Source organism: Squalius cephalus (assembly GCF_949319135.1).
Source record: "Squalius cephalus genome assembly, chromosome: 20".
Taxonomy (NCBI): domain Eukaryota; kingdom Metazoa; phylum Chordata; class Actinopteri; order Cypriniformes; family Leuciscidae; genus Squalius; species Squalius cephalus.
In genome coordinates, this window is record NC_137141.1 from 23,110,514 (window position 1) to 23,136,760 (window position 26,247).

General features: G+C 36.2%; 1 protein-coding gene across 2 annotated transcripts in view; it reads left to right on the forward strand.

The window, feature by feature from the left end:
- The window catches only part of mdga2a (MAM domain containing glycosylphosphatidylinositol anchor 2a), a 135,142-nt gene that overhangs the window by 65,371 nt on the left and 43,524 nt on the right, over positions 1 to 26,247 (forward strand). For both annotated transcript variants that reach the window (XM_079853312.1, XM_079853313.1), the window contains exons 7-8: positions 7,991 to 8,320; positions 13,412 to 13,705. In XM_079853312.1, the coding sequence (XP_079709438.1) occupies positions 7,991 to 8,320; positions 13,412 to 13,705 (624 nt within the window). The remainder of the gene's footprint in view (positions 1 to 7,990; positions 8,321 to 13,411; positions 13,706 to 26,247) is intronic.

The window sequence follows — 26,247 nt, forward strand, 5'->3', positions numbered from 1 at the left end:
GTGTGTGTGTGTGTGTGTGTGCGTGCGTGCGTGCGTGCGTGTGTGTGTGTGTGTGTGAATCTTCCTCAAATTCAAGAACATTTTTAAAAGGAATTGGAATCGTTAAATGCCTTACAATTCCTGTCTCTATACATGATGCTTTTGAAGCTGAATTGTAATTGCATGTAAGAATAAAAATGGTTTTGGACCGACATGAGGGTGAGTAAATGATGACAGAATTTTCATTTTTAGTTCAACACAAAAAAAAGAAAGAACGCAAAGTCTTCTGTAATCTTGCTCGGCTCCTAGCAAACACAGTGCAGGGATTACTTGGGGGCAGATTGGTCTGATGAGAGGTGTAATGGGCCGTCATTCAGTGGCACCCAGGTGGGAGTGACCAGATAGCCATCCCTGAGTAAGGCCTTTTCTGACAGCTCTGTTCCACCACCCGCTGGCAGCATCATCAATAAAACACTCCCCACCCATCCTAGTTATCACTCAAATACTGAGCCTTGTCAGTACTCTTCAGCAGATTATGCCAGACGTTGCAGGGTCTGCTCTGCAGATAACTGCAAAATAACCCAACGTTCTTTATAAGATATTTATTAGCTAAGGGGATGGAAGGGAGGGTATTGCTGAGCCTGCACACTGCCATAGAAACTCATCTTTTTATTTATTTACAGAGAAGATATCATCTCCTGTTTGGGCCACTTTCCACCAAGCAATCAAAACAGGCATGCAAAGATCGGTCCTCCCATCCCCTTTTCCCTGGCTGCAGAAATTGGTCATATTTCTGATATGGAAATTGTGTTCTGAATCACTTTGATGGTCATTCACATCAACTGTTTTCTCAGCAGAATTGCTGTGCGAACTTTTGCGTTGTCTCTAGCAATGCAATGTGTCAGTATTGTGAATGTGAGGGCACATTGATGAGATTCCACTGGATGTAATGACTGAATGCAGCTTTTGCCTGTAAAGCTGTTTTCAAATTAGCTGGGCTCACGATGATCCCCTCGTACATTGCACTACTTGACTTATTTTTCCGCTAAATAAAATGGATAATAGAGAATTCAGTTGCTTTTGATGAGGTGGTGACTATTAGCAGACTGCTGCAGTGGTGATTTACTACAGCTAATAACAGATTTGTATTCAACCATTTCTTCTCCTCTAATGTGAGCGCTCACATCTTGTTGGTGGGGTTTATGTTGATTGTACTACTGCCTGTTGTATAAGGGAATGTGAGACGGTGGTTATCATTCACTATTATTTCTATATTTTTGTATACTTTTTATACACTATTTGCTTGCACAGAAAAGATTTTCATGCAAAATGTCCTTTAAACAGGTGCATTCTACATACATTTGTTCTGATCCTCATTCTCTTTTGATGAATAAATAATTTTTCCTGATTTTTTTTATCAAGAAGTGCATGTCTGCAGTTAAAAGTGTACACAGCCAAATATTTATTTTTTATAATATAATATAATATATTAAAAATATAAAAAATATATATATAATGTAAATTGTAAAATATATATATATATATATATATATATATATATATATATATATATTAAAAAAAAAATTTAATTAAAAAAATGTTTTTTTTTTGTTACTATAGCCTATATATATATATATATATATAGAGAGAGAGAGAGAGAGAGAGAGAGAGAGAGAGAGAGAGAGAGTAATACTTATTATACAGTACAATATGAATATATTTTTATAGAACATTCTGGCATAGCCATCCATGTTTCTGAGTTTTTTGCAGGTGCAATGATAATCGGTTTATTTTTGATTATGAAAGACATTAATTTAAATTCACTGATTATTATGTGCCAAATAACAATGTTCCATTTACAAATGACAAACCCTTCCTGCAATATTCAGCATTGCAGAGTAAGTCTGAAACTCCAGTTTTGCTGTCTAAAAAGGTGCAATTGACTAGTGCAAATGTGGCCATGAAGAAAAACACTTTAAAGATCTGTTTTAAATTCCCATGGTTGCATAAGATGATATAAGTAAAGAAAAGTGCTTGTGTGTGGCACCACATATTCATCAGTAAAAGACTTTTCTCAACCATTCACTGTATTCACTCTGATTGCACGACTATGCAGGGCTAGTCAAAAGGATTATTGATTTTCATATAATGCAACAAGTGTGTTGACAATGATCTGTGGTGGGTGCTGAGCTGAGGAAATAACTAGCTCATTATAATATCACAAAGAAAAGACTCATCTAGAACAAAATCATTTGAAATGCATCCATCAATATCTTCTGCATATGTTTGATGCCAGAAAGGAATCGTATTTGAACATCATTATTGTGTTTTTTGGAATGCAAAAAAAGCTTAGCAGTAATTCGAGGTGATGTCTTAATTCTTTCCCAGACGTTTCATAAAACATTTACAAAACACAGGTGCAAATGGTGGAGAGAAACCATTATGTTGTCTCTTAGGAGCTCCTTGATATATTCTTCTGTTGGAAAGCTCATTAAAAGTTGAAGCAAAAAGTTGGATTTCCATTTTAAGCGTTTTTGAAATTTCAAGAGATGTTATTACAGCGGATTACTGTAAGAAATCATCGTCAAACGCTCAACGTGTTGCAACCTGACTTTAAATGTCCTGGAAAGATTAAGCAGCTTGTCTCTTGGTAATTGCTTACCTGCAGTGCTTTTTGATAATGACAGAACTGGACTCGAAAGCATTAACACCCTGCACGTTTTATGGGCTCACCAAACAGCGCACAGCTATCTCACCACAATATTCAGCTATTGATTAAGTCGCAAATTGACCAGTAAGGAAAGGCCAGCCGAGCCGAACCTCGCATAAAGCAACCCTGCAAAGTTACAGCTCTTCTTTGTCATCTATCTCATAATATTCAGAGTCTCTGCCTTAGTCCACCTTGAAACATCCTCTCTTAGCAGTCCAGATTGTAACAGATTGTAAAACGTGCAGAATTAATGCAATTGGTTAATAAGATTTCCTAAAAGCTGTTTTTAAATAATTCAGTCACTGATTAATAATTAGGGCCAGATGCACAGCATTCTCAAAAATGACTGGGAAATGAGTTTGTGGTGTTTTGCTTTGGCTCATGGCTAGCTTGAGACTTGGGATCCCATTGGGAGACATTTGCTTGGGTGTCTCTGACCCCTTTACTCCTGTTGAAAAGAGAGCAGTGAGCGCTAATGAAAAGTAAAACAAAAAAGAAACCTCCAAAATCTCATAAATATGCAGTTGTGTTTTGTTGAAGTCAACGTGACTTTAGAAAAACTGCATTCACAACCCATTTACTTGTGTAATGTGACATTTCCCAAAAGAACAAGAAAATATTTAGGGCAGGACTTGATTTTATCCATCGGGAACTGATCAAATTGTGAACATTGGTCTCTGTGACAGATGAAGAGAGGTTTATTGATATATAAGTTTGGGTCGGTGAGTTTTTGATCAAATAAATGCAGCCTTCCTTGGTGAGCATAAGAGACTATTTCAAAATGTTATATATAGGCCTAAATATATATATATATTTGATTTCATGTTGACTTTGCGACTTTACAAAAGATCATTTTTCTTGAGAATGGCGGGATGCGGTTTCGGCTTATTTACTGTGTGGTTTTAACTCATAAAGATCCTAAAATAGCTGCTGTTCAGTCTGGTGTGGCTTTGAGTTGGAGTTATTTCTGAATGTGAGTTCACAGTGTGCAAGATCTCTCAATCCAGCCTTGCAAAGATTAAGTCATTAGCATGTGTGGAGTAGTGTGGAAAGTGTGTGTCATGTCACGCCGTTCTTACATCATTTCCAACTCTGTAGATGTCAGTGTGGTTGAGTCAGAGTTCTTCTCAATGTCAGTGTCAAAGGACTGAGGTTCTGTGGAAGGAAACGTCTGTTCTCCTCCGAACAGAGAAAGTGCGCGACTCCTTGACGATCCCTTATAATTTCACGTTTTTGTGTGTGTGTGTACTAAGGGGCCCTCTGTTTATTTCTCACCTTATTCGGGGTGATAGTGGGATGATGTATTTTAAGATCCAGCTTTATTTGTGCCGTATTCACTGGCTAAGATGGTAGTCTCTCACCTCCATTCCTTAAAAATAGCTTATGGGTATTTTATTAACATTTTGTGTTTTGTCATGTTTATGTCACTGGCTTGTCACAGTGATAATGACTTCAAAAGCAGTGGTGTGGATGAATTGTGGAAAAGTATATTAAACTGTTTTGAAATTACATTAAGGAAAGACCTTTTAGCTATGTAAACTGACGCACTGCATTTAATGCATCATTAACCATGCAGTACAAATCTTGTATGAAGAGATTAAGAGACTTTATGATAAGAAAATGTGCAGTGTGTTACTGCTTCTTGAGCAAACCTATATTTTATAAAAAGGAAAGTGCCTTTATTAATGGGTGTTTCTTCAACCCCAGGTACTTTTACATACCAAGAATTAAAATAAATAAAAGAATATCATCATATTATCATATAAGAACTATATGAACTAAATATTTAATATAAAAATGTTTAAATGATTAAAAAAACTAAATATTTTACTATACTCATTGATTTTTGCTTCTTTTATTTTAAGAAAAATTCATATTCTTCATTCTTATTATAGATGACAATGGCAATGCAGAGCATGCTTGAGATGAAATATGAGACATTTAAAGTGTGAAGAAAATTGAGGTAAATATGATTAAAGCGATACAAATATCAATAATAATGTCACAATAATATTAAAATTGTATTATTTTACATAATACTAAAACGTATTTGGTGTTTTAAATATATTTTAATTAGAAATATAATAATAATAAATTAAAATAATAATAAAAGTTTAGTTACAATCAAGCTGTCATTGTGTAAATTATGCCAAAAGTGTGAAAATATTGTTTGTGTTTAGCTTATGTAAAATGTTAGTAATTAAATTATCCTTAGCAAGGCAAAAGAGTCCAAAATGTTCCAAATGTCATTTGCATCAATGTCATTTCCACCAATGAACTCGAAAAAACAAAATATATTTCTGGAAATATGATGGAAATTATACTGTGGTGGACATTTTAATGATAAATGACTTTTGGTCTGTTACTAACGGAAATTTTGGCAATCGATTAATCGGTCGATTATTTAGACGATTAATCTAGTAATCAGATTTTTTTTTTTTTTTTTTTTTTGGTTATAAAAAAGACCTAAGTGAATAATAGCCTCAAAAATGACTTCAAATATATATATATATATATATATTATATAAAAATGAGGCAATAATAATTCAAATAAAGTTTTAGAAGCAATTATGGTTTTATTGAACAGGGCTGGGTTTCCCGATAACGTTGTCTCTTAGCGCGCTACGAAGACTCTTAAGGTATAACTTAACTGAAGGTATACCATTTCTAGGTGTGTTCCCCGAACCATACCTTAGGAAGTTGCTTAAGATATACCTTCTTACGTGCGACGTTACCCGGTGCTGTCCGTGGTGATGGTGCTGAATTGGTTGATATCGATGGCTCGAGAATCAATTATTCTCTCGTGCAGGGGCTGTTAATGTGAGAAAGCGGTGTTCTTTATAAAAAAGCACTTTAGAAATAGCTGAAATTCCATTTATTAGGACTTATGGGATATTATAAAAAATAACCCAAACTATAATAGCCTATAATTGTCACATTCACCGTCTGTCTTCGTCTGTCTTCTCAGCACTACACTTCCCAGAATCCTCCGTCATCATCACCTTCACCTGCATATCGTCATCATCATCAGTACCTGTGTTCACGCATCATCTCCTTCACCTGTTGTCTTGTCATTATCTTCTCTGTATTTAGTTCCCCTTCTCACCCATGTCTTTGCCGGTTATTGTTTGTGTTCATACACACTGTTCCGTATGTTCGGATATTTACTTGTTGGAATAAAACCTTTGCTATTTTTGTATCTCTGCCTACCTTCGTCTTCTTCATCAACCCGTTGACGTAACAATAATAGCCTAGCCTACATATTTTTAAATTGTGTCATATATTGCTGCCATAATAACCATTTCAAATTTTGGATTTGAAGATCACCTCTTTCCCATTTTTGTTCACTGAGGTGGAGCTGCGATGAAATATTGTTCTTGTAAATACTTTTCATTTCATTAATAAAAGTGTACATCTTACGTACGATGCTCGGCAGTGATCAAAAAGGATTTAAACAGTGGGTTTTGAATCTCTTCTCGTAAACTCAGAGATGTGGATTCAGACGGCAATTAAATAACCACATGACCTGTTTGTCAAAAAACAGTAGGTACTAATTTGGCCAGGGATTTTTGCAACAGCTGCAACAGTGATAAGGTAAAGCTAAGCGTGGTCCAGACCAACCTTCCGAACGTATGACTTACAGAAGATATACTTAACTAAGAACGTTTTGGGAAATACGTATTAACGATAAGGTACAGCTTAAGGTGTAACTTAAGAACGACGTAGCGTTAAGGAGGTTTCGGGAAACCCAGCCCTTCACTGTTAAATACACAATATATTTAATTCATTGAATCGCATCCTTTGTGATTTCAGTAGCACTATACTATGATTTTTGTATGATTTTAATATATTGTGCAGTGATAAAGGTCTAATAATGCACTTCATGGATTCAAATCTGTGGAATGCCCCACTTCCGGTATTTTGCTGGTTAATTTGCACAGGTAAAATTGCGATCAAAAATTGAGCACTGATAGCCCTATATGCAAGAATCACTCCTTCATTCCCGCTCTTAATGATATGGTTTTTTCACTCTGGAAACGGAAAGGAATAGGCTGCATTGGCTCACTTTATATGAATGAGCAATTTCTGTCATTTAAAGAGCTCCAATCAAAGTATGAGCTACCAAATTCTCACTTTTTTAGATATCTGCAAATTAAAGACTATGTCAGAAAGTATTTCCCCGACTTTGAACAATTTAAAAAGGACGGCAAATTAGAGAAAATAAACAGATTTAAAGCCGGAAACTCCAAAGCGGTGTCATATTTCTATAATATATTAATTGATCTGCTGGATAGCGACACAACTACAATTAGGAAAGCATGGGAGGAGGATTTAGGTTACGCCATTGAGGATGCAAAATGGGAGGAATGCCTACAAAACATACATGATTGCTCGATTAATACTAGACACAACTTAATCCAATTCAAATCTTTACATAGAGTATACATGTGTAAAACTAAATTGCATAAGATTTTCCCTGAAGTATCACCGGTATGTAATAAATGCAAGGTTGCAGAAGGTACACTTCTACATTCACTATGGACATGTTGCAACCTTCACAAGTACTGGATTGATATTTTCGACCTACTTTCAAAAGTGTATAAAAAAGAGATAGCTCCAGATCCGATGATTGCCATTTTTGGGGTGATTTCAGTACCTTATTTCAGTAAATTTGAAAAACAGGGTATTTCTTTATTTATGATTCTTGCAAAAAGACTGATTCTTCAGAGGTGGAAACTGGATATTGTTCCAACATTCGATGTGCTGCAAAGTGAGCTGGTGAACATTATTCATATTGAGAAGTTACGATTTATCAATAACGACAAGCCAGAAATATTTAGGAAAATATGGAAGCCTGTATTAGATTACTTTGGAATGTGATAAATATATACTGGGTCTTATACTTCATTACATATTTGTAACTCTTAATATACTCATCTGATGTTACCACTGTGATCTGTCTGGAACTCCTCTATTCTATGTATCAGGAATACTTATCTGTAACTAGAGTTGCTTCACTTTTATGTATTTGGTATACCGTGCTAATGTTTCCATTTTGGACCTCTGTTCAGTTAAACAAAATAAAATACAATAAAAATGTAAATGAAATTGAATCGAGGAATCATGACAGTCCTAAATAACTTAGTGAAAAAAAAAATTCCTGTGGAATAAACTAGTTAGAGTGTGTCTTGATTGTATTTTCTAGCAATTAAAGGGCGAAAATTGGCCAAAGTTGAAGAAATATCCACATTAACATTATTGTTGTTATTAAATCGGTTGCATTTCATTCTGTCCACACAGCTCTGAAGAAGGGCCGGTTCTGGATCACACCAGACCCCTATCATAATGATGACAACATCCAGATCGGCAGAGAGGTGAAGATATCCTGTCAGGTGGAGGCTACGCCGCCCGAGGAGCTGATGTTCAGTTGGCTTAAAAACGGCCGTCCACTGCGTAGCTCAGAGCGGATGGTCATTACCCAGACTGACCCAGACGTTGCCCCAGGAACCACAAACCTGGACATCATCGACCTCAAGTTTACTGACTTTGGCACTTACACCTGTGTGGCCTCACTAAAGAACGGAGGGATACCAGAGATCAGCATAGACGTCAACATCTCTTCCACCACTGGTGAGCTATTCTTATTCTTTACAAACAAGAGAGGGTAGCTCGTTTTTACAGAGCCTCTAAAGGGACCTTTGCAAAAAATGTAAAATATACAGACTTTCACACAAGCAACTTTTTGCGTGCTCACAAGAAACAATTTCATATGCATTGGATTTTTTTGCGTGCGTACACATTAATATTTCCAGTTTATATACAGTATAGCCTACTATAACCTATTTCCTTTGCGTCGCTGCTATTTTACTATGCCGCAGTTCGGCTGTGTGCATTGGGCTGATAAAAAGTGCTCAAATTTCGTAAGAGCAGTTTGTCTAGTACAAGGCTGAATTCAGCTACTTATTAATTTGTCATTTAATGAAGCGTGAGCCTCCCCTTAATATAACAAAACACTATCTAAAGTATTTTATGTCTATGGCTCTGCTCACAATAAGCGCTGTTAGAATTGAATGAAGAAAATCTGTATTTCTCCGCCACCTGTAAGGGTGCGTTAAATCCGACAATCCAACATTTTTGTACATTTTACTGTACCAATATTTTTTAATTGATCATTTAAGTTGTATATGACACAATATAAATGGGTCATTGACAATTAAATCTTCAAAAAATGTGTTTTAACAAATCTTTTCAAAACTGATGTGATGCATATTTTTGAGTCATGAACAATGTGTTTAAACAAGTTTCAGATGTTAAATAACATTTCAAAGTGTTTAAATGAAAAAAAGAATTGTCAGGTGGTACAACCAAATAGTTGTATGTATATACAGCATACTGTAGTTGTACCACATGACATGGAAAAAGTGTTTATATGAAAGGTTTCAAAGCTAAAATGATGCCATACTATTTAGTTTCATATATATATATATATATATATATATATATATATATATATATATATATATATATATATATATTATTAAGACACCATTTTCAGACAGAACTTGTTTGGACAGTTGCACCACCTGACATTTTGGGGGTTTAAGGTAATAAAACATAAAATAATATGTATTATTAGAATGTACTAAAAATGAATTCAATATAAATAGATTTTATAGAATTAAGTGACATATGTCATGAATTTATCAAATTATTTTAAAAGAAAATAATGCACTTGGACACAAAATATGCACGTCATGTCATTGACCCAAATACTGCCCTAAAGAAATCCCTTTTTTTTTTTTCATTTTTACTGTACCAATGTTTTTTTATGAACCATATAGGACAATGCACACTGAGCCTCCTACTGCGCCAGTTAAATCCGAATTAAACACCTCTCTGAGTTAAATCCATTAAAGCGGCCGTAAGGCCTTGAAATATGACGTACTGCCCTAACGAAGAAATAAGTTTCCATACGAGAAACTTTTCAATAGTTTCTCATGAAACGTGAAAGTCTATATATATGTTAGATTTATATAAATATATACATAATATGTATATACACATTGCCTGCCACACATATCCAAATGCCCACCCCAGGATGGAATCCAAAACACCACTGACCTCATGCATTAATGTCTTTTTGTTTTCAATATTTGCCGATATTTATTTGTTTGTTTGTATGTATGAAGGTCATACATCTGAATCTGTTAAATATCACTGCCATGAGGATTCAAAGAGATTTGCTGAGAACCTCAGTCTTTAAATTTCAGCAGATGAAACCGTAACATGTTTTAAGCAGCTTGGCACTTACAGGAACATGGATTTATTCATTATAAAAATGAATTAATTAGAAATCATGCATGCATTACTGAGTAAATGAGAAACAATTGCAGTGGAAATGGGGTTAATGGTAGGATTCCATCACTCTTTGAAATTAAAAAAAAAACTTTAAAATTATTTATTATTAAAACATTTTTATGGTGATTACATTTATTATTGTTTTACCGACTGTTTCGGCACATTACGGCTTTATAGCTTCAATAAAACAAAATAATCTCAGCCTCCCCCACTGATGACATTTTAATGATACAAATGTAGATCTAAAAGATTTTTTTTCTGTCACAAAACATAGATAATGCTGTTTTAGGCTTTTAATGTTGAAAGAATGGATAATGTGATTTATTTTCTGACTCATTTCATTATGCAAAATATCCTATGTTTGTTTGTTTGTTTGTTTGTTTGTTTGCCCTGGGTCTGCAAAAGAAGTCATGCTTAATCAACCTGCAGACGCAAGATCTCTCTCCCACCAGGCCCCCTGCAGTCGCAATCGGAAATACATTCAGCATTGTTCTCCTCTTTTTTCATGCTATACTCATTACCATCCCTTTATATAAATCAGTCTTTCCCACTCACCTTCTGGAGGAGAGAAAAGTAGATTTCTATTTTTTATCCAGAGGAAAAAAGTTCTTATTTTCCACTGTACAGTATTTATCTGTCTTTGTCATCTTCTTTCATACCGCACATCTCATACGTGCATGATAGCTTTCATTATGACCTCCCGTTTTTTGTATTATATTAAAATAGGACTTAAAAAAAAGTTTGTTCCCACTTTTTAAGAGAATCCCAGAAGAACACAATCAAGTGATATGCTCACTACCCAACAAGGACCCTTGTTTTCATGCAGCTCTTTTATTAATGGTGCTTGTGAAGTGGGCTATCGAGACTTGGACAATTCATGTCCAGGGGGCCGGTTTCACAAAGATAGACTTTGACTATGGCTTAGATATAGTAGATAGTCAGACTTCAGATAGACATCTAAATCAGACCGTTGCACAAAGCACTTAAAGGAGAACTCTGGTCAATTTTAACATTGAGCTCATTTTTTTGTCAATTTGGAGTGCTGTCAATACAGAGAACAACGACAAAAAAAAGGGTGTTGCCTACACCGTGTTATCCTCTTTTTAAAATTTGCACCCTGTTGACTTCAATGGGGCAAGTTTTAAACCTGCTTTTAGCCTCTTTACATCCTTGATGTGTCATTACAAGTGCACAGGTCATGTGAGTGATTCCTTCAGAGTGAACACGAGTGAATCTGACTGCAGTAGATGTGAAAAATATGTATAAAAATGATGTTATTTAAGCCAGTGCAAATACCTGTGTTTACATCCTGTTTTCGGTTGAAGTCCAAAGTAGTCGATTGCCGAGTTCACGCGCGTGATCATAGGTAACTAAACCTATGCGCGTGAACTCGACAATCGACTACTTTGGACTTCAACCGAAAACAGGATGTAAACACAGGTATTTGCGCTGGCTTAAATAACATCATTTTTATCCAGTGAAGTGTGTTGGAAGCGTTTCCAGGCAAAATAGAATAGGAAAAGATGTTTATATGTCATTTTGACACGAATACATATTAATAAATGTAATTTTGATGTTTGAAAGTGTCTAGGTTTTGACATAAATGCAAATATAAATGTAATTAAAAAAAATATGATCGATTTTCAAATACTGCACCTGTCAATACAGAACGAAATATTCTGTAGCCTATTTTGCCGTCAACACTGCCGACGTTGTCTTTGCTGCTATATATTTATGTTTAACATGAAGTATAGGCCTTCCACAACTCTCTCCCCGTATGTCAAATATATCACCAATGAGGCTTATCATGTCACCTCGCAGCAGCAGCGCCGCGTCAGACACGTTTCTGGTGTGCAAAGACATGGAAAACGCGACGCAGCCGCCACGCAACAGAAACGCCACGCTCACGCCACGCATCCAGTGTGTCACCGGCCTAAGGTGTCTAATTTTTTTGGTCTAAATTAAGTCAGTCTTTATTTTTGTGAAACAGTCTAACATGCATTAGATTAGTCTATGAGCACATTTTAGACTTGTCTAACTCTATAGACCGGACTAAAATAGCTTTGTGAAACCGGCCGCAGATACTTTGAACATAGTAAAGTCAAGATTTACAGTGTGTTTAATGGAAGGGGCCTATGCAGCACCCGAGTGGCTCTTATCAGAGGAAGCTGTGTGTCTGTGGCATTGTTGAACTGTAGACATCTTCAGTTGTCCTGTTTCACAGATCATGTCATTACAACCTGACCCTGCTGTTTCTAAGGTCTGGACTCAATCAAAAAAGTTGGCAGAAAGTATTCTGGACAAATTGTTCAGTCATTGAGGATTTGATGTGGAAAACTAAGATTCCCTTGCACCTAGACATCCTGAGTATAACTGGAAACATTTGAAGGAATGGTATGGGTCGAATACAAAGTAGGGTCAGTCGACAGCATTTGTGACATTTCTATGTCCATTACAACAGCAAATAAGGTTGTTTTATCCCTTAGTTAAAGAAAGAACACTTACAATTTAAGTAAATGAAACTTGGCAATAAACATTAAAATATGTACTGTTTATAGGCAAAAAAATAGCATAGCCACACAAAACGCATATTATATGTGTTAACATGAGACTATAGTGATAGAAAAGTGTGTAAAATGATATTCTGTCTTTTGTCGTCATGACAACACAACAGCGATAAGGCCTGTAAACCTAGTAACCTTCACACAATGTCCTGCTAGAATACCAAGAAGGAAGGTGACAACATCCTTGTTTACATGGAGCTGAGCGGGTAGTTTGCCAGACTGTTGTCTGGAATCAGCAGAAGTGCATAAACTTGTCTCCTTCCTGTCGTCTGCATACGTTTATGATGTCTGACGGCGAAAACCAGCAAGAAACGTAGTTACCTGACACCTGGTGGGTGACAAGATGTCTCTATTGATGTACTGGCAAAACCGATACAGATATTATGTCTGTGACAAGATGTTTATTCACCTAGAGCAGTAGTCCCACTACAAAATTGGTGATTTATTTTTTTTTAAATGCACAAAAAGAAAAAAATTATTCAGGTCACACTGAATACTAGAGTAATGGCTGCTGAAAATACAACTTTGCCATCACAGGAATAAATTACATTGTAAAGTAGATTAAAATTGAAAACAGCATTTTTGAGTATAAAACACTTTCAAAATCATTGAAAAAATGATACTTATGTCACAATTTTGTAGTAGTATAGTATACAAACTTTACTGGTGTAGATGTATTTTTTCTGGTTATTATCATTATACAATAAATGCTGTCGACTTGTACCCAGAACATTCCTCCAAGGACTGTGGAGTAAAATATGTAATATGTACATTTTGATCATCATCTACTCTCTTTTAGTTCCACCCAACCTGACCGTCCCACGAGGAAAGTCACCTTTGGCCACTCAGGAGGGCGACACAGTAGAGCTGCAGTGCCTGGTCTCCGGCAAACCCAAACCCATCATCCTTTGGTCCCGTGCTGATAAGGAGGCACCCATGCCAGATGGCAACATGCAAACCGAAAGTTACGATGGAGTTCTGCGCATCGTCAACGTCTCCCGTGAGATGACCGGAACGTACCGCTGCCAAACCAGCCAGTACAACGGTTTCAACGTCAAACCCAGAGAGGCCATCGTGGAGCTCATAGTGCTGTGTAAGTACTGGGCTTGCTTGTTGCTCATGCACTTTAGCTGGACCTAATTAACTTACATTCAGGCTAGAACATACGTTTTTGTCGTGGTTGATTGGCAAACCATTAGTTTTCTGGAGAAATAAATGAAAAAGTATAGGGGCATCATTAATTGTAATTACAGACAACCTTGGTGAGCGATGCACATTGCCGATCTTTTCTCTGTGTCTCATTAAGGCTCGCAGATTCAATTAGCGCAGGTGCAGAGGTTAATGCAATGTAATGCATTCCATATTATCACAGCATAGCATAGCATGAATTGCTGAAGAGGACTTTGACTCGGTTTGACTCGGAGACAGGCACACGAGAGGGTCAGATGTAAGTGTTAACCATCATTTCATCTATGGGGAAGGTGAAAAACATGTTCTGGCTGTGGCTACGTTCTCTTATTCTCCCCTACAGCTCACAATGTCATGGAATATCTAATTACAGCCATAATGCAAGTAGGATGTATGGTGGATTACAAATATACACTTCACTTAAAGTATCTGAAGAGATTTTAATTAAGTATCTGGCATTTGTAACGATGTCAGGAAGATCTATTATATATCCATCTTGATAATAACTTGCACCCTAAATGACATGTGTTAGAAACAACAATCATATTCAATCTCAGCTCCTCCCAAGGCAGATTGTATGTGGTCCAATTGGCCTTGCTCAGTATATTGTTCTCATACACTTAACTACCGTTCGTACATGTACAGTATGACAGTTCTGCTTTGTGGAAAATTATAGGACTATGCATGCATTTAAACATGTTTCATAGTGTTTGAATTGAAAAAAAAAGTTTAAATGACCTCTATGTATACCTTAATTAACAATGCATTGTGCTAGAAGATTTCATTTAAAACGTGCGCATGAAGGAACACAATGTAGCGCCGGCTGAAAAGCGCTCAGCACTCTAAGATATAATTGCTAAAACTGTATAGATCCACAAAAAATTTAAATAACACTTCACAATACTATCTTGTGTCAGCGTTTTACTTCTTTAATGTCTTCAGACTCTCTTTTTGTCTAGAGGGCCAGATTGGTCTGAAATAGCCTTTGTGTGTTTCCTGTTGTGATCTGAGTCAGTGATTTTGTTTGTTAGTCACGATTCACTGCTTTTTATTTTGTTTCTCTGTAATTGCCCGCTCTGCCCGAGCTTTGTCTTTTGTTACACCCTACTATCAATTCAGCATGTGTGATCATTATGCCCTATTTAGTTGAATCAAATAATCCTGACCTTTGCATATTGCACTGGCTTAGTGAAAACTAATGAACACAAGATCTGGTAAGTGTTGTAGTGTCTTGTGAAATTTGCTTAAATCCATCATACTTTGCTCTAGGATTATTATTATTATTTTCTACATAAAATGAGAGCTTGTTTGAAATCGATTCATTTTCTTGGTGAGGGAACTGCTTGTCACTTGTCACCTGCTTTTTAGGTCTACTCTCCAGTGAAGTACAGTCACGGATGCCTTTTATAATCTTAGCTTTTGCTTGCCGGTTAAATTTTTATGTTTCTGTTTTAATGCAGACAGCAGAATTTTGTCCTTTAGAAATTTGCTTACAGTTCATCCATACATCCTATCATCATTTGCATTTCATTTTTCTGTGAACATAAACAGAGATATTTTGAGGAATTACTGAAAGCATTTAAAATGAATGGGGATTTGAGTTTTTAAGATTTAAAAAGGACACAAAAGCAAAAAAAATAACCTACCCCAAAACAAACTTCAAATAAAAACGCATTTGTTGAAACAGCCATGCCATTTTATTGTGCTTCCACCAGTCTTTGAGCTTTGAGTTTTATTGTGTGTTTCACAGGACCGTGAATGCTGTACCAAGTGAACTACCAAAGTTTACTACATCAGAAAAGAAATGCGTATGGAGCTGGTTATGTAATGCAAATGTCAAACTGTATTAGTTTACAAATAATGACAATGGCTGGGCTGGGAAACTCTGGCCCTTGCGATCCACATCCCTGCAGAGTTTAGCTCGAACCCTGACCAGACTCACCTGCATGTAGCTTTCTTGTAGGACCTGAAGACCTCGATTAGCTTGTTCAGGTGTATTTTATAGGGTTGGAGCTTAACAATGCAATAAAGTGGATCTTAGTTGCCCACCCCTGCTCTGTGGTAAATGTGTTTTGAAGTCATAACAATATTTTGCAAGGTACTGTGTGGAAATAAGTCATTATTAATCAATAATTTGTTATCATGGGAAATTGTTTGTAATCCTCTTTCATCTAGAAAAAAATGCAATGTATTGTATGTATAGGAATGTTTTGGTAGAGGCACGTTTTTCCAATGAGCCTATGGGGCCATTTACACAACACTGTTTTCAACTATAACTGGAAAAAAATGTATGCGTTTTGGCCGTTCATTTACACGACAACGTCATTTTGGGAGCCTGATAATGGTTTCAAAGTGTACGTTTTTGAAAATGTTACCATTATCATCTCAGAGTAAACTACAAAAACGTGAATTTATGAAAACGGTGACGTCATGCATTCATATTACTTGTTCAGTCTTTCGGTGTGTAGTGTTTCTTTACAAAGTGACTTTCCAACTGCTGGCCTGGCATGCACAATGCAGCGTTTTTAGTCATTTTCGCGATCATTTTGACAACGTTGCGTTCTGTATGCAAAAATTGCAAAGGAAAAAGATTTGGCTCGTTTGGTGCCAAATTGTTGTTTTGTAAACATACCCTATGTTGCATAAAAGTGGTCTATACGTCTTGTGCGCTGTATTCCAGGGTATTCTGAAGTCATTCAATGGTTTTAAGTGAGGAACATACCCAAAATTTAAGTCATTATTCATTAAATATCTTGACGTCCCCCTAGCTTCCCTCAATGTCTTCGTGAGAGATGTAATAATGTCTAATTCGTGAATTAAATGTTCTTTTGAGTCAGATTGCAGTTGTTTACAAACCAGTCTGAATGATTCATTTACAAATCAGACTGATCTGGTTTCAGCTCATTGATTCAAAAATTTGATCACAGCGGTTTTCATCAACAGCTCGCTGGAGGAGAATATTTCAGTCTTTCTCACACAAAGCCATTGTATGAATCAAAAGATTTGGAATATAGCACACAAGTTGTATGGTCCACTTTCATGGTGCATTTGCATCCTTGTTGAACCTTTAAAGTCGACATGAAATCAAAATTGACCCTATTTACTTTGTTAAAGCATATTACTAGTCTTGTGGTGAACAATTAATCAGTGCAAGTTAATACACAGAAAAAAATTGTTTGCCGTGGTAATCTTTTATCAAAATCTGAAAAGTTTCTTCCGGTCTGGAATGGCGTTCCTTTTCTGATGACGTCAGTTTGACGGCTTGGGTTGAAAACGCTTAACCACTCCCCTCAAACCGTTAGTCTACTATGAGGAGAGATTGAGAGGAGGAGCGCTGAAGTAAAACCCTGCCCTCTGTTCAATATTCCGTTTCACTTGGAAATACATCACAACACTGGAGAAAAGTCGTTTGCAACTTCCGGTTTCACGGGGACTTTAAAGCTCCCCATTTGTTGTAATTATTCTATTCTATCCTATTCTGTCAAGAAAAAATTTTGAACAATTAATTCATGCTTTTATTACTTCTAGATTGGACTACTGTATTGTATTACAGTATGTGCAGCACATTGGACAACCTCGGTTGGGATTAATGGTGCTATATTGAGATTGACATTGACATTATGTTGAAAAAAATGACCAGTACTTTTTTTTTAGCATTTCTCCTTTTGTGTACCACGAGGAAACAAAGTCAAACGCGTTTGGAACGACATGAAAGTGAGCAATCAAACAGAATTTTAGTTTGAGTATACTGTCCCTTCAAATCTCCATTTGAAGCAGCCATATATGTTACATGTCTCCCTGTTAGCTGCACGTATTGCATGTGGAAGTATTCTAATGACAGATACAAGCTCTTTAACGAAGCCATCATTTCCTGCTCAGCAGAAGCGCAGCTAGCATAAGCATTAGCCGCTCAGAACGAGTAACTGTATTTGATGACTCATTCTCCACCGCTCTAACTTATGTCAACTCTCCCTGTGTGATAAAGGCTGCTTCCTCCCCCTCCATCACAGACAGAATGATTGCAGTTGAATAGTCGAGGGGGGGTCCAGAGGTAATCCTAATGCTGCAGTCATTACTTGCAGAAGTCCAAGGCACAAATGTATGCCAGTGGATAATGTCTGCTTATATCTGTGACAGCTGAACGGGTCTTGCAGCAAGTGCTAGAACTGCGGGGGTGGAGACAGACAGAGAGAGAGAGAGAGAGAGAGAGAGAGAGAGAGAGAGAGGAAAGGTGGGATAAAAGAGGCATGAAGACAGATGCTGAAAGAGTGAGGGAGGAAAAGAAAGAGGCGGAATTATGACAGGGCAAGAGAAAGTATGGAGATAGTACAGAGAGAGCGAGTATGTTTGTGTGAGTAAGCGAGAAGGGGGTTGGTTGTCCATCAGAGAGATTGCCCTGGATTTCGTTCTGTCAAAGCGCTTCAAATCTGCATTACTCTGTTATATTGGTAATAAAATGAAACTCTGCCCTCTCGTCACAGAACAAATAGTGCAGAGGTTAATGCCTGAGTGCCATCTGTTAAGTTACCCCTTGGATTTTCCCCTATTTTCCCTGGCATTTAATCAGGATAATATCATTTCTGGACAAAATTAAAAGCTAAACAGTAGAAGCTCATTTCTGGACAGTATACATCCATCTGGACATACTTTGGTTTGAGATCTGACTTGCATAGACCTATTTCATTTGTCATCATGGTGGAGGAGACAAGAAAATACTTTGATAAATTACATATGTAGTTCAAAAGGAATAGTATGTATAGTATTAACGGATTATATATTAATATTTACACTTTTTTCACACTAATTCATTTATTTATTTATTTATTTTCATATTTTCACCCAAAGCTTATCTCTAGATGATGAACACTACATTTAATATGGTGCAAGTGCCATTTATTTATTTATTTTATATATTTTTCCCATTATTTATTCATTTATTGATTGATTTCAGTTATATAGTTAGATAGATAGGCATACAAATACATGTATAAACAAGAATTTGAAGGACAGTAAAGAATGTACAGTTGTACAGAATGTGATGTGTAAAGGTCTTAATCTAGTTTTCATAACCCATGTTTCAAGTTTAATGTGCCCTCTGCTAAATTTCTTTGGAAAGACCTTTTTTTATCTCAGCTATCTGTACTTATTCTGTCATTCTGGTTTCCATTAAGTCAATCATGCCCCTTTTACGTGGACTTACACATTTATCTTTTGAAATGGGACTATTCACTGTGAAATGAAGTGCTTGTGAATAGCTTAACAGATCTATGTCATGTGACTGGTTACATTTCTTTATTTTAGTGACAACCATTCAACCACTCACAAAGCTGCAATATAACTTTGCATTATCTTTTCATCATGAAGGATGAGTTTGATCCCTATAGAAATCTCTGCTTGTGTCTCCAATGATAACCAAGATGACCCCAGCATCATCCTTTCCGCATACATAGTTCTCAGCCTTCTGTTAGCATTCAGTTTAATTGCTCCTAAAAAACCACAACTCGCGACTCGCTCCAGCGCTCGGGCTGACTGCCACTGACCTTGAACTTTTTCTCTGATGGAATACTAGGTTGAAAATGAACCGCCTGAGGACATCTGAAAAGCAACAGATGTCCGCTTATCTGTAATATTGTGTGTGTGTGTGTGTATATATATATATATATATATATATATATATATATATGTGTGTGTGTGTGTGTATGTATGTATGTGTGTGTGTGTGTGTGTGTGTGTAGCCTATATATGACTATATATATATATATATATATATATATATATATATATATATATGATATATGAAGTTGGAATTATGAGAAATTAAGTCAGCACATTAAATAGTCGCAATTGCCAGATACAAATCATATTGTGAGATATAAAGTAACATTGGGAGATATAAAGCTGCAATTGTGGGATATAAAGTTGCAATTATGATAGTTTATTTTTTTAATTTTTTTTATTAAGTTAATCTTGAACTATCAGAACTTTTCGGTTTATTTGAGCAGCCCATTTTATTTAATTTTTTTGCTTGTTTGTTTTTTGGCCCAAATAGTAACTGGCCTGTAATGTTCTCAATCCTGCCCTCTTTCCCCAATAACGCTCTTCCCTCTTTTTTATTGTCTCTCTCAATAAAATGACCACATTTCCAGTTCCACTATGGGAACTTTCTCTGTCCACTGCCATTGTGTCAAGGTATGCTGTAATACGGCTGTCCCTTTGTACAATCTCTTTGTGTCTGATGCAATTATGCGCAATTCAGTGTTCGGTCCAGAAATAAATAATGGCCACAGAAAATAACTGGAAGCAGAGGTGTGACATTTCAAATAGTGAGGCAAATATCTAGTGTCCAGGCCAAATGTCAGTATAACTGGAGTATTTTTAATGCACTTTAACTCAATTATCTCCTGTCACTTGTCAAGAGTTGACACGGAAGCTCCACATTCCACACAACATCGCCAATGTTCACCAGTCAAGGGGTTAATTGAATTCATTTTCAGAGCATGTACCGGCAAAAAAACTACCCATCCATAATTAAGCACACACCGATTCATGCAAGACGGACGATGATTGCCACAAAACCAATGACTGTGACCAGAATCGGAACCTCGTCACTTACGATTTTTGCAGGAGGCAAACAGCTACGGATTGTAAAGGTCAATTGGCACTTTTGTCGTTGCTCCCAATGCGTTTGATGGGAGCAACGATAACAGAAAGGGAGGGAGAAATAGGGAGGGTGTCAATTGAGCTCATATTGTCATTTTCTCAGGAGTGTTTTGCACCGGCAGCTGAGCCTCTCTCATTAGGACGTGACATTTCTTTAAAGCTACAAGTTTTCTCGGTCTCGTAAAAGGCCTGGCTTGCAGTTGCTAAAGCTTCTATTTGTAAAATAAGGGAGGGATATTAATTTTATTTATTTTATTTTGGTGTGACTGTTATTTCTGCCTTTGAGATCAGATTTTGATGATGGATTCACATATCGTCATGTTAGTTAAGCAGACGTGGTGAATATGACTGCCGTGCAGCTTGGACTCCCAACACCTTGGAGTGAAGTAAGTTTTAATTGCATCTAAATGTGGCAAGGCTGACTGATTATTAATGATCTAATATATTTTAATGAAGGGATAATTGCAGTTAAACCCTGACAGTAACAACCCAACTTGTCCTCTTCTGATTCTCAAAGCAGCAGGGTAGAAAAAAGTTCTCTAGAGGATTCTTCTTCACAGCAACGTAAGCGTGTACAGAATCATATGCTTTCATATGTACAGAAGTACATATGAAAGCGCTATATAAATGCCTCATTCATTCATTCATTAGTAGTGTAACATGTAGTGCTGCATTTTGAGTAGCTTGCCTAACACTGCATGTTTATTTATTCAACGGTTTGGCTAATTTGATTACATTTTCTGCTACAAATAAAAGTAGTACTCTCAACATTTTACCACGTTTAAATCCATTTAGATGAGTTTTCCTAAAATAAGTGCAGAAAATGCAATAAAAGCCCACAGATTCCATCTGGGCCCAGCGATAAGTAATTGCAACTTGGACGAGGTCTAAGTAGAACTGATGTATGCTTTAAGAAGCTGCTTTAAGAAGCTGCTACAAGAGAGTGTTTTGGATGACAGTTACTTTTTCAAAGTGACAAAACACTGGGACGGCTCATATGCAAATAAGGATTCTGATGTGGAATATAAGAGCAGTGTGGATCCTCGTTATGAGGGGATAAAATTGGCATCCTGATTAGTGGTGTGGAACTGGGATAAGCGCTGGAGAATAGAGGAATATTTCTCTCCTCGGATGACACAGTGCCAGCGTTCCATGCTCGATGTTCGCTTAGCATGGCATTCAAAACTGGCTGCCAGCCTAATTAGCAGAGAACTAATTTATTCCCAATAGTATTAATTTATGAAAAAGAGGGTATGCTCATGCAAAAGTCCTGAGTGCAATTGAAAGTACGATCACCATTCATGCATCAAACCCAGCTTTTAGTCCCCTAAGAAATTCACCAAAATAGAACAAAAAACTGCATTATTGCTTTAGTTAATATTGGACACAAATTTGTAAAGAGGGTTCCCTGGGGACTTGTTAATTAATAGGTTTTAACACTCTCATCTATACACAAGCCTGTTGTCATGTAATGTCATGTAATTGCATGTTGCATAACAATTTCCTGCATAGGTCAGAAACAAATGTTTCGTGCAGCTAAACAGTCATAACGTCTTCACTGTAAAGTGTTGTCTTCTGTGTGCAATTAAGACCCTTAATAATGATGCAGAAGTCAACACAACTGATTCAAAAGTTTTAACATGAAGTCTCATAAGGCTGTTGTGCTAGGCAGGAATTTTATAACTGCTTTGTATTTGGTCTTAAGTTCAGAGAATGGTTTAAGAAATGACCTCATAAACTGTATGATTGTATAATTTTGTCATTGATTCACGTGTTCTATTCCCATTTAATTCATATAATGAGGCAGCATCATATAAATAAAGCAATCCATTCTTAAAATCATGTTTGTTTGAACATGAAATCTAAATTGGTCCTATTTGCTTTCTTAATGCACATTTCTTGTCTTATTGTAAATGATTAATCAGTGGATGGTATTCTGAAGAAAAGGTATTTTGATTAATTTATAATCATATATTGAATGACTTACTCTGAAACTACTTTCCCTTTCTGCGGATTTTTTTTTTTTTGTTGTTGTTTTTTTTACCCTATGTTTTTTATTAGATTACTGATAGTGCTATTATAATTATACTAATATTAATTATTAAATTAATATAACCCCCTCTAATCTAATCCATTTATAATGAATAAACTCCATAAAAATGTATTCAAAATCCTGTTTTACTCATTTCATGTAGACTTCAGACATGTTGCAGCTATACAGTATATTGTTGAGAAACACATAAATCATTTACACAATTACAGCTTACTAGCAGAGAGTCAATATGATACACAGCTGTTATTAAAATGTGTACACAGCAGTGTGCTATACCATATTGTGCAATGTACTGTACAGTACATTTATTTGCAATTTGGCAATTTGGGACTGTTCTTCACCTCCTGTTGCAATGTTTCAGTAAATCGTTTATCTGTTTTTTCTTTCCACTTGCATACACAATTGATTCCATTTCAGCAAACGTCTTTTCCTGTTCTTCCCGTATTGCTGAAAATCGATTTGCAAATGCACACTGTTGCTCGCCGTCACCTGTCTGACAGCGCGAGTGTGGGATAACCGCCATGACTAGTCTATCAAACCCTCATCCATTGGCAACATGTCAGCAGGAATTGGTTCAGTTTGGGAAACTCAGCCGTGAAATTCAGAATGACAAAATGTGGTAGGCTTGGGCTCGCATCATTGCCTGAATAAAGTCGTTGTGGAAGCTGAACTGTTGACCTCAGCTGTAAGAGATATTGTATTGCACAGAATGTAATCCACTCACAGTGTGGGGCCTCCACATGTTTGTCATTTGGAATGGGGAAACAAAGTGAACAAACCACTGATTTTAGAAAGCTTTTCTCTGGCATGATTGCTAAAGCCTGTTCTTGTCATTTCATAAAACAACTCCAGTCATCCGATTTCTTTTTCTTTCTTTCTCTCATACCTGAAAAAATTACTTTTTTTAAAAGTTTATTTCAACTCACAATGCGTGGACCTTTTTTAGTTGTTTCATTTTATATAATTTTTTTTTTTTTTTTACTGTGACCACTATAGATAAAGAGAAAACTGAATCGTCATCAACCTTTTTGTCTTCAGGAGACTTTGAATGCGTGTGTAAGGCTAGCACTGCTGGCGGAGCATGTTCGACTCCTCGAGGAAGCTGCATGTGCTCATTATGATACATTCACGAGACTAGCTGAAAGAGACTGGTACGAAGCTTTGTTCTTCCTTGATTATCACTCGAGGGATAGTGGACACTCATAGCGATACATTCATGGCAGCAGACTCTGTTCTCGCCTGATTCTCGATAGAATGATGAGAGTCTAGTATAGTGGTTCTCAACGGGGGTGTTCAGAGAACAATGGGGGGCGTTGGAAGCAAGATTTTTTAAAGGGGGGCGTTCAGGTGTTCATGAGGGGCGTTCACGAGTTTACACCAAAGATCCAGGCAAGACAAGATTAAATGTAATTTAAAAAATGTAATTACTTGCAAAATAATTGCCTACAACATTCTAAAATCTGCCAGTTTAATGCGACATGTAAGCTATGTATCGTTTCTTATTGCAACGACTCTATTATTTTTTCCAGCGCTGACAAGAATCAGCATTCACATGCTCAAAAATGTGTTTGCGCTGACAACAATCCAGAGCTGACTAGAATCACGCAGCGGAAGAATGGAAAGTTGACAATCCATTAAAAAAGTATTGACTTAAGAACCACTTATATATTTTCAAATATTTTCAATAAATCATGTTCCCATTCACTCCGACGATGAATTTTAAAATTAATTAAACTAAATTCTATTTATACGGTAAACTTTTACATTTTTAGGCATTAACTAATGCCATTGCCTAATGCCAAAATGGTTTTCTTTGTTCACCAAGTAATTTACTGGTCAGGCATTATTATTAACTCGCAAGACTGTAAGGAGAAAATGACAATTTGATGGATAATTTAAATATATTCTGTAATTACATTTTGGTAATGTATTAATTCTGCCGTCACATCTGAGTGCAAAACGCTGCTTGGATAGTTTCAAGATAGTTAAAAATAATTAATAATACAATAATATTTTTTTTTTACTGATTATGAACACAAATTAATCATGACAAACCAAATTAATTATAATTGTATTAATTATACCATTGATGAAAACAAGCTGATACCAAGGTATTTTAGGCCTACAATTCTAACATCATTTTTCATGAAAAATCATGATTGTATTTTTTTGTTTTTAGAAAGTAAGGTTAATGTAAGCAGCTTCTTGCAATACTCTCCTAAATGCTTAATAAAACCTAAGTGCAAACATTACCGCTTTGATGACCGTATAGCCTATGGTCGTTTTTACTGTCCAATGACAGCCCATCTTACACCTACTTTGCGTGGCATGGGAGAGAGTCGGAAGTTCATTTGTTGCCCTTACGAGTTTATAATAACATATTTTAACAAGATTTTCAAATGGATAAAGGAAAAAAAAACTGCCAAAATGCTTTTAAATATTGGCTTTATTAAACTATGTTTTAAACATGTGAATAAACAGTCTCATGAGTCTATTTATTTTAATATAGGCCTACGGTTTATTAATTTATTGTTCTATTTTATTTAAAATGTTTACATTTAACATGAATAATCAAACATTTAACATAAAACAAGACTTGCACAACAATTTTAAATGTCTACTCATTGGTCAATTTTAAAATGATTTATTAATTTACATTATTCCGTATTCTTTTGGTTTATAAGGTGTTACAACAAATCCTGCATTCCTAGTCTTCCATACATAATAGCCTCTGTGACATTTAGTCACTTATCAGTTCAAAATCACAGTGCATTTAAAAAAAAGATTTGTCCACTTTTGCACGGGCAAATACACTATCATAAAAACAAAACTGACCCAGTCAGGGGCTGTTTAGATATCGCGTTTTATGTGCGTGCAAATTCGTTATTTCAAATGTAGGCGCTCGGCAAGCGCGCTCATAATAGAAGCGACGCGGTCGGTTGAAAACATCTCAACTTTTCAGAATGCCGCAAGCACACAGCAGGTCATGTGACAAAAACCAACTGATCAGCTTCGGCCTTTCCGTAACAACAACATCGAAAGCTTGGCCGAACAGCTGATCATAGGGCGGGTTTTTATTTCTCATCTCCATAAATATATCTAGTAGTAAAGCTAAAGCAAGGGCTAGAAATTAATTAATCCTTTGCTGAAGCTTCCTCGTCATCATGTCATGGAGAGCGCAGTTCATGGTTGCATAGCAACGACAGACGCTACGGGAGCGCAATCGCTTGTGGAAACAAGGAGAAAGCGGCGCGGCCCTTAAAATAGTCCCAATATAAACACTTATTATAGGTGTACCTTAGTGATTCAGGATAAGACAAAAACAGTTTAGAAAATTTTAGTTTAGTTTGTACTCGCTCATTACATAAATGTTGCACATTTTAAATACAAAAAGTTAAGGATTTATTAATAATAATAATAGTAATGATAATAATAAGAAGAAAATAATGATGTGAATAATACACATTATTATTATTATTATTAAAACAGAATTATAATCAGCATACATTCAATAAAGGGGGCGGTAAGGGACTTGGATAATGGATAGGGGGCGCTGGCCCAAAAAAGGTTGAGAACGACTGGTCTAGTATTTTAACAGAGTACGTTCGGACCACTTCTCTTCTCCATCTACATGACATCACTAGGATCTGTGATTCATAAACATGACTTTTCCTATCACTGCTACGCTGATGACACACAACTCTACCTCTCATTCCAGCCTGATGATCCGACGG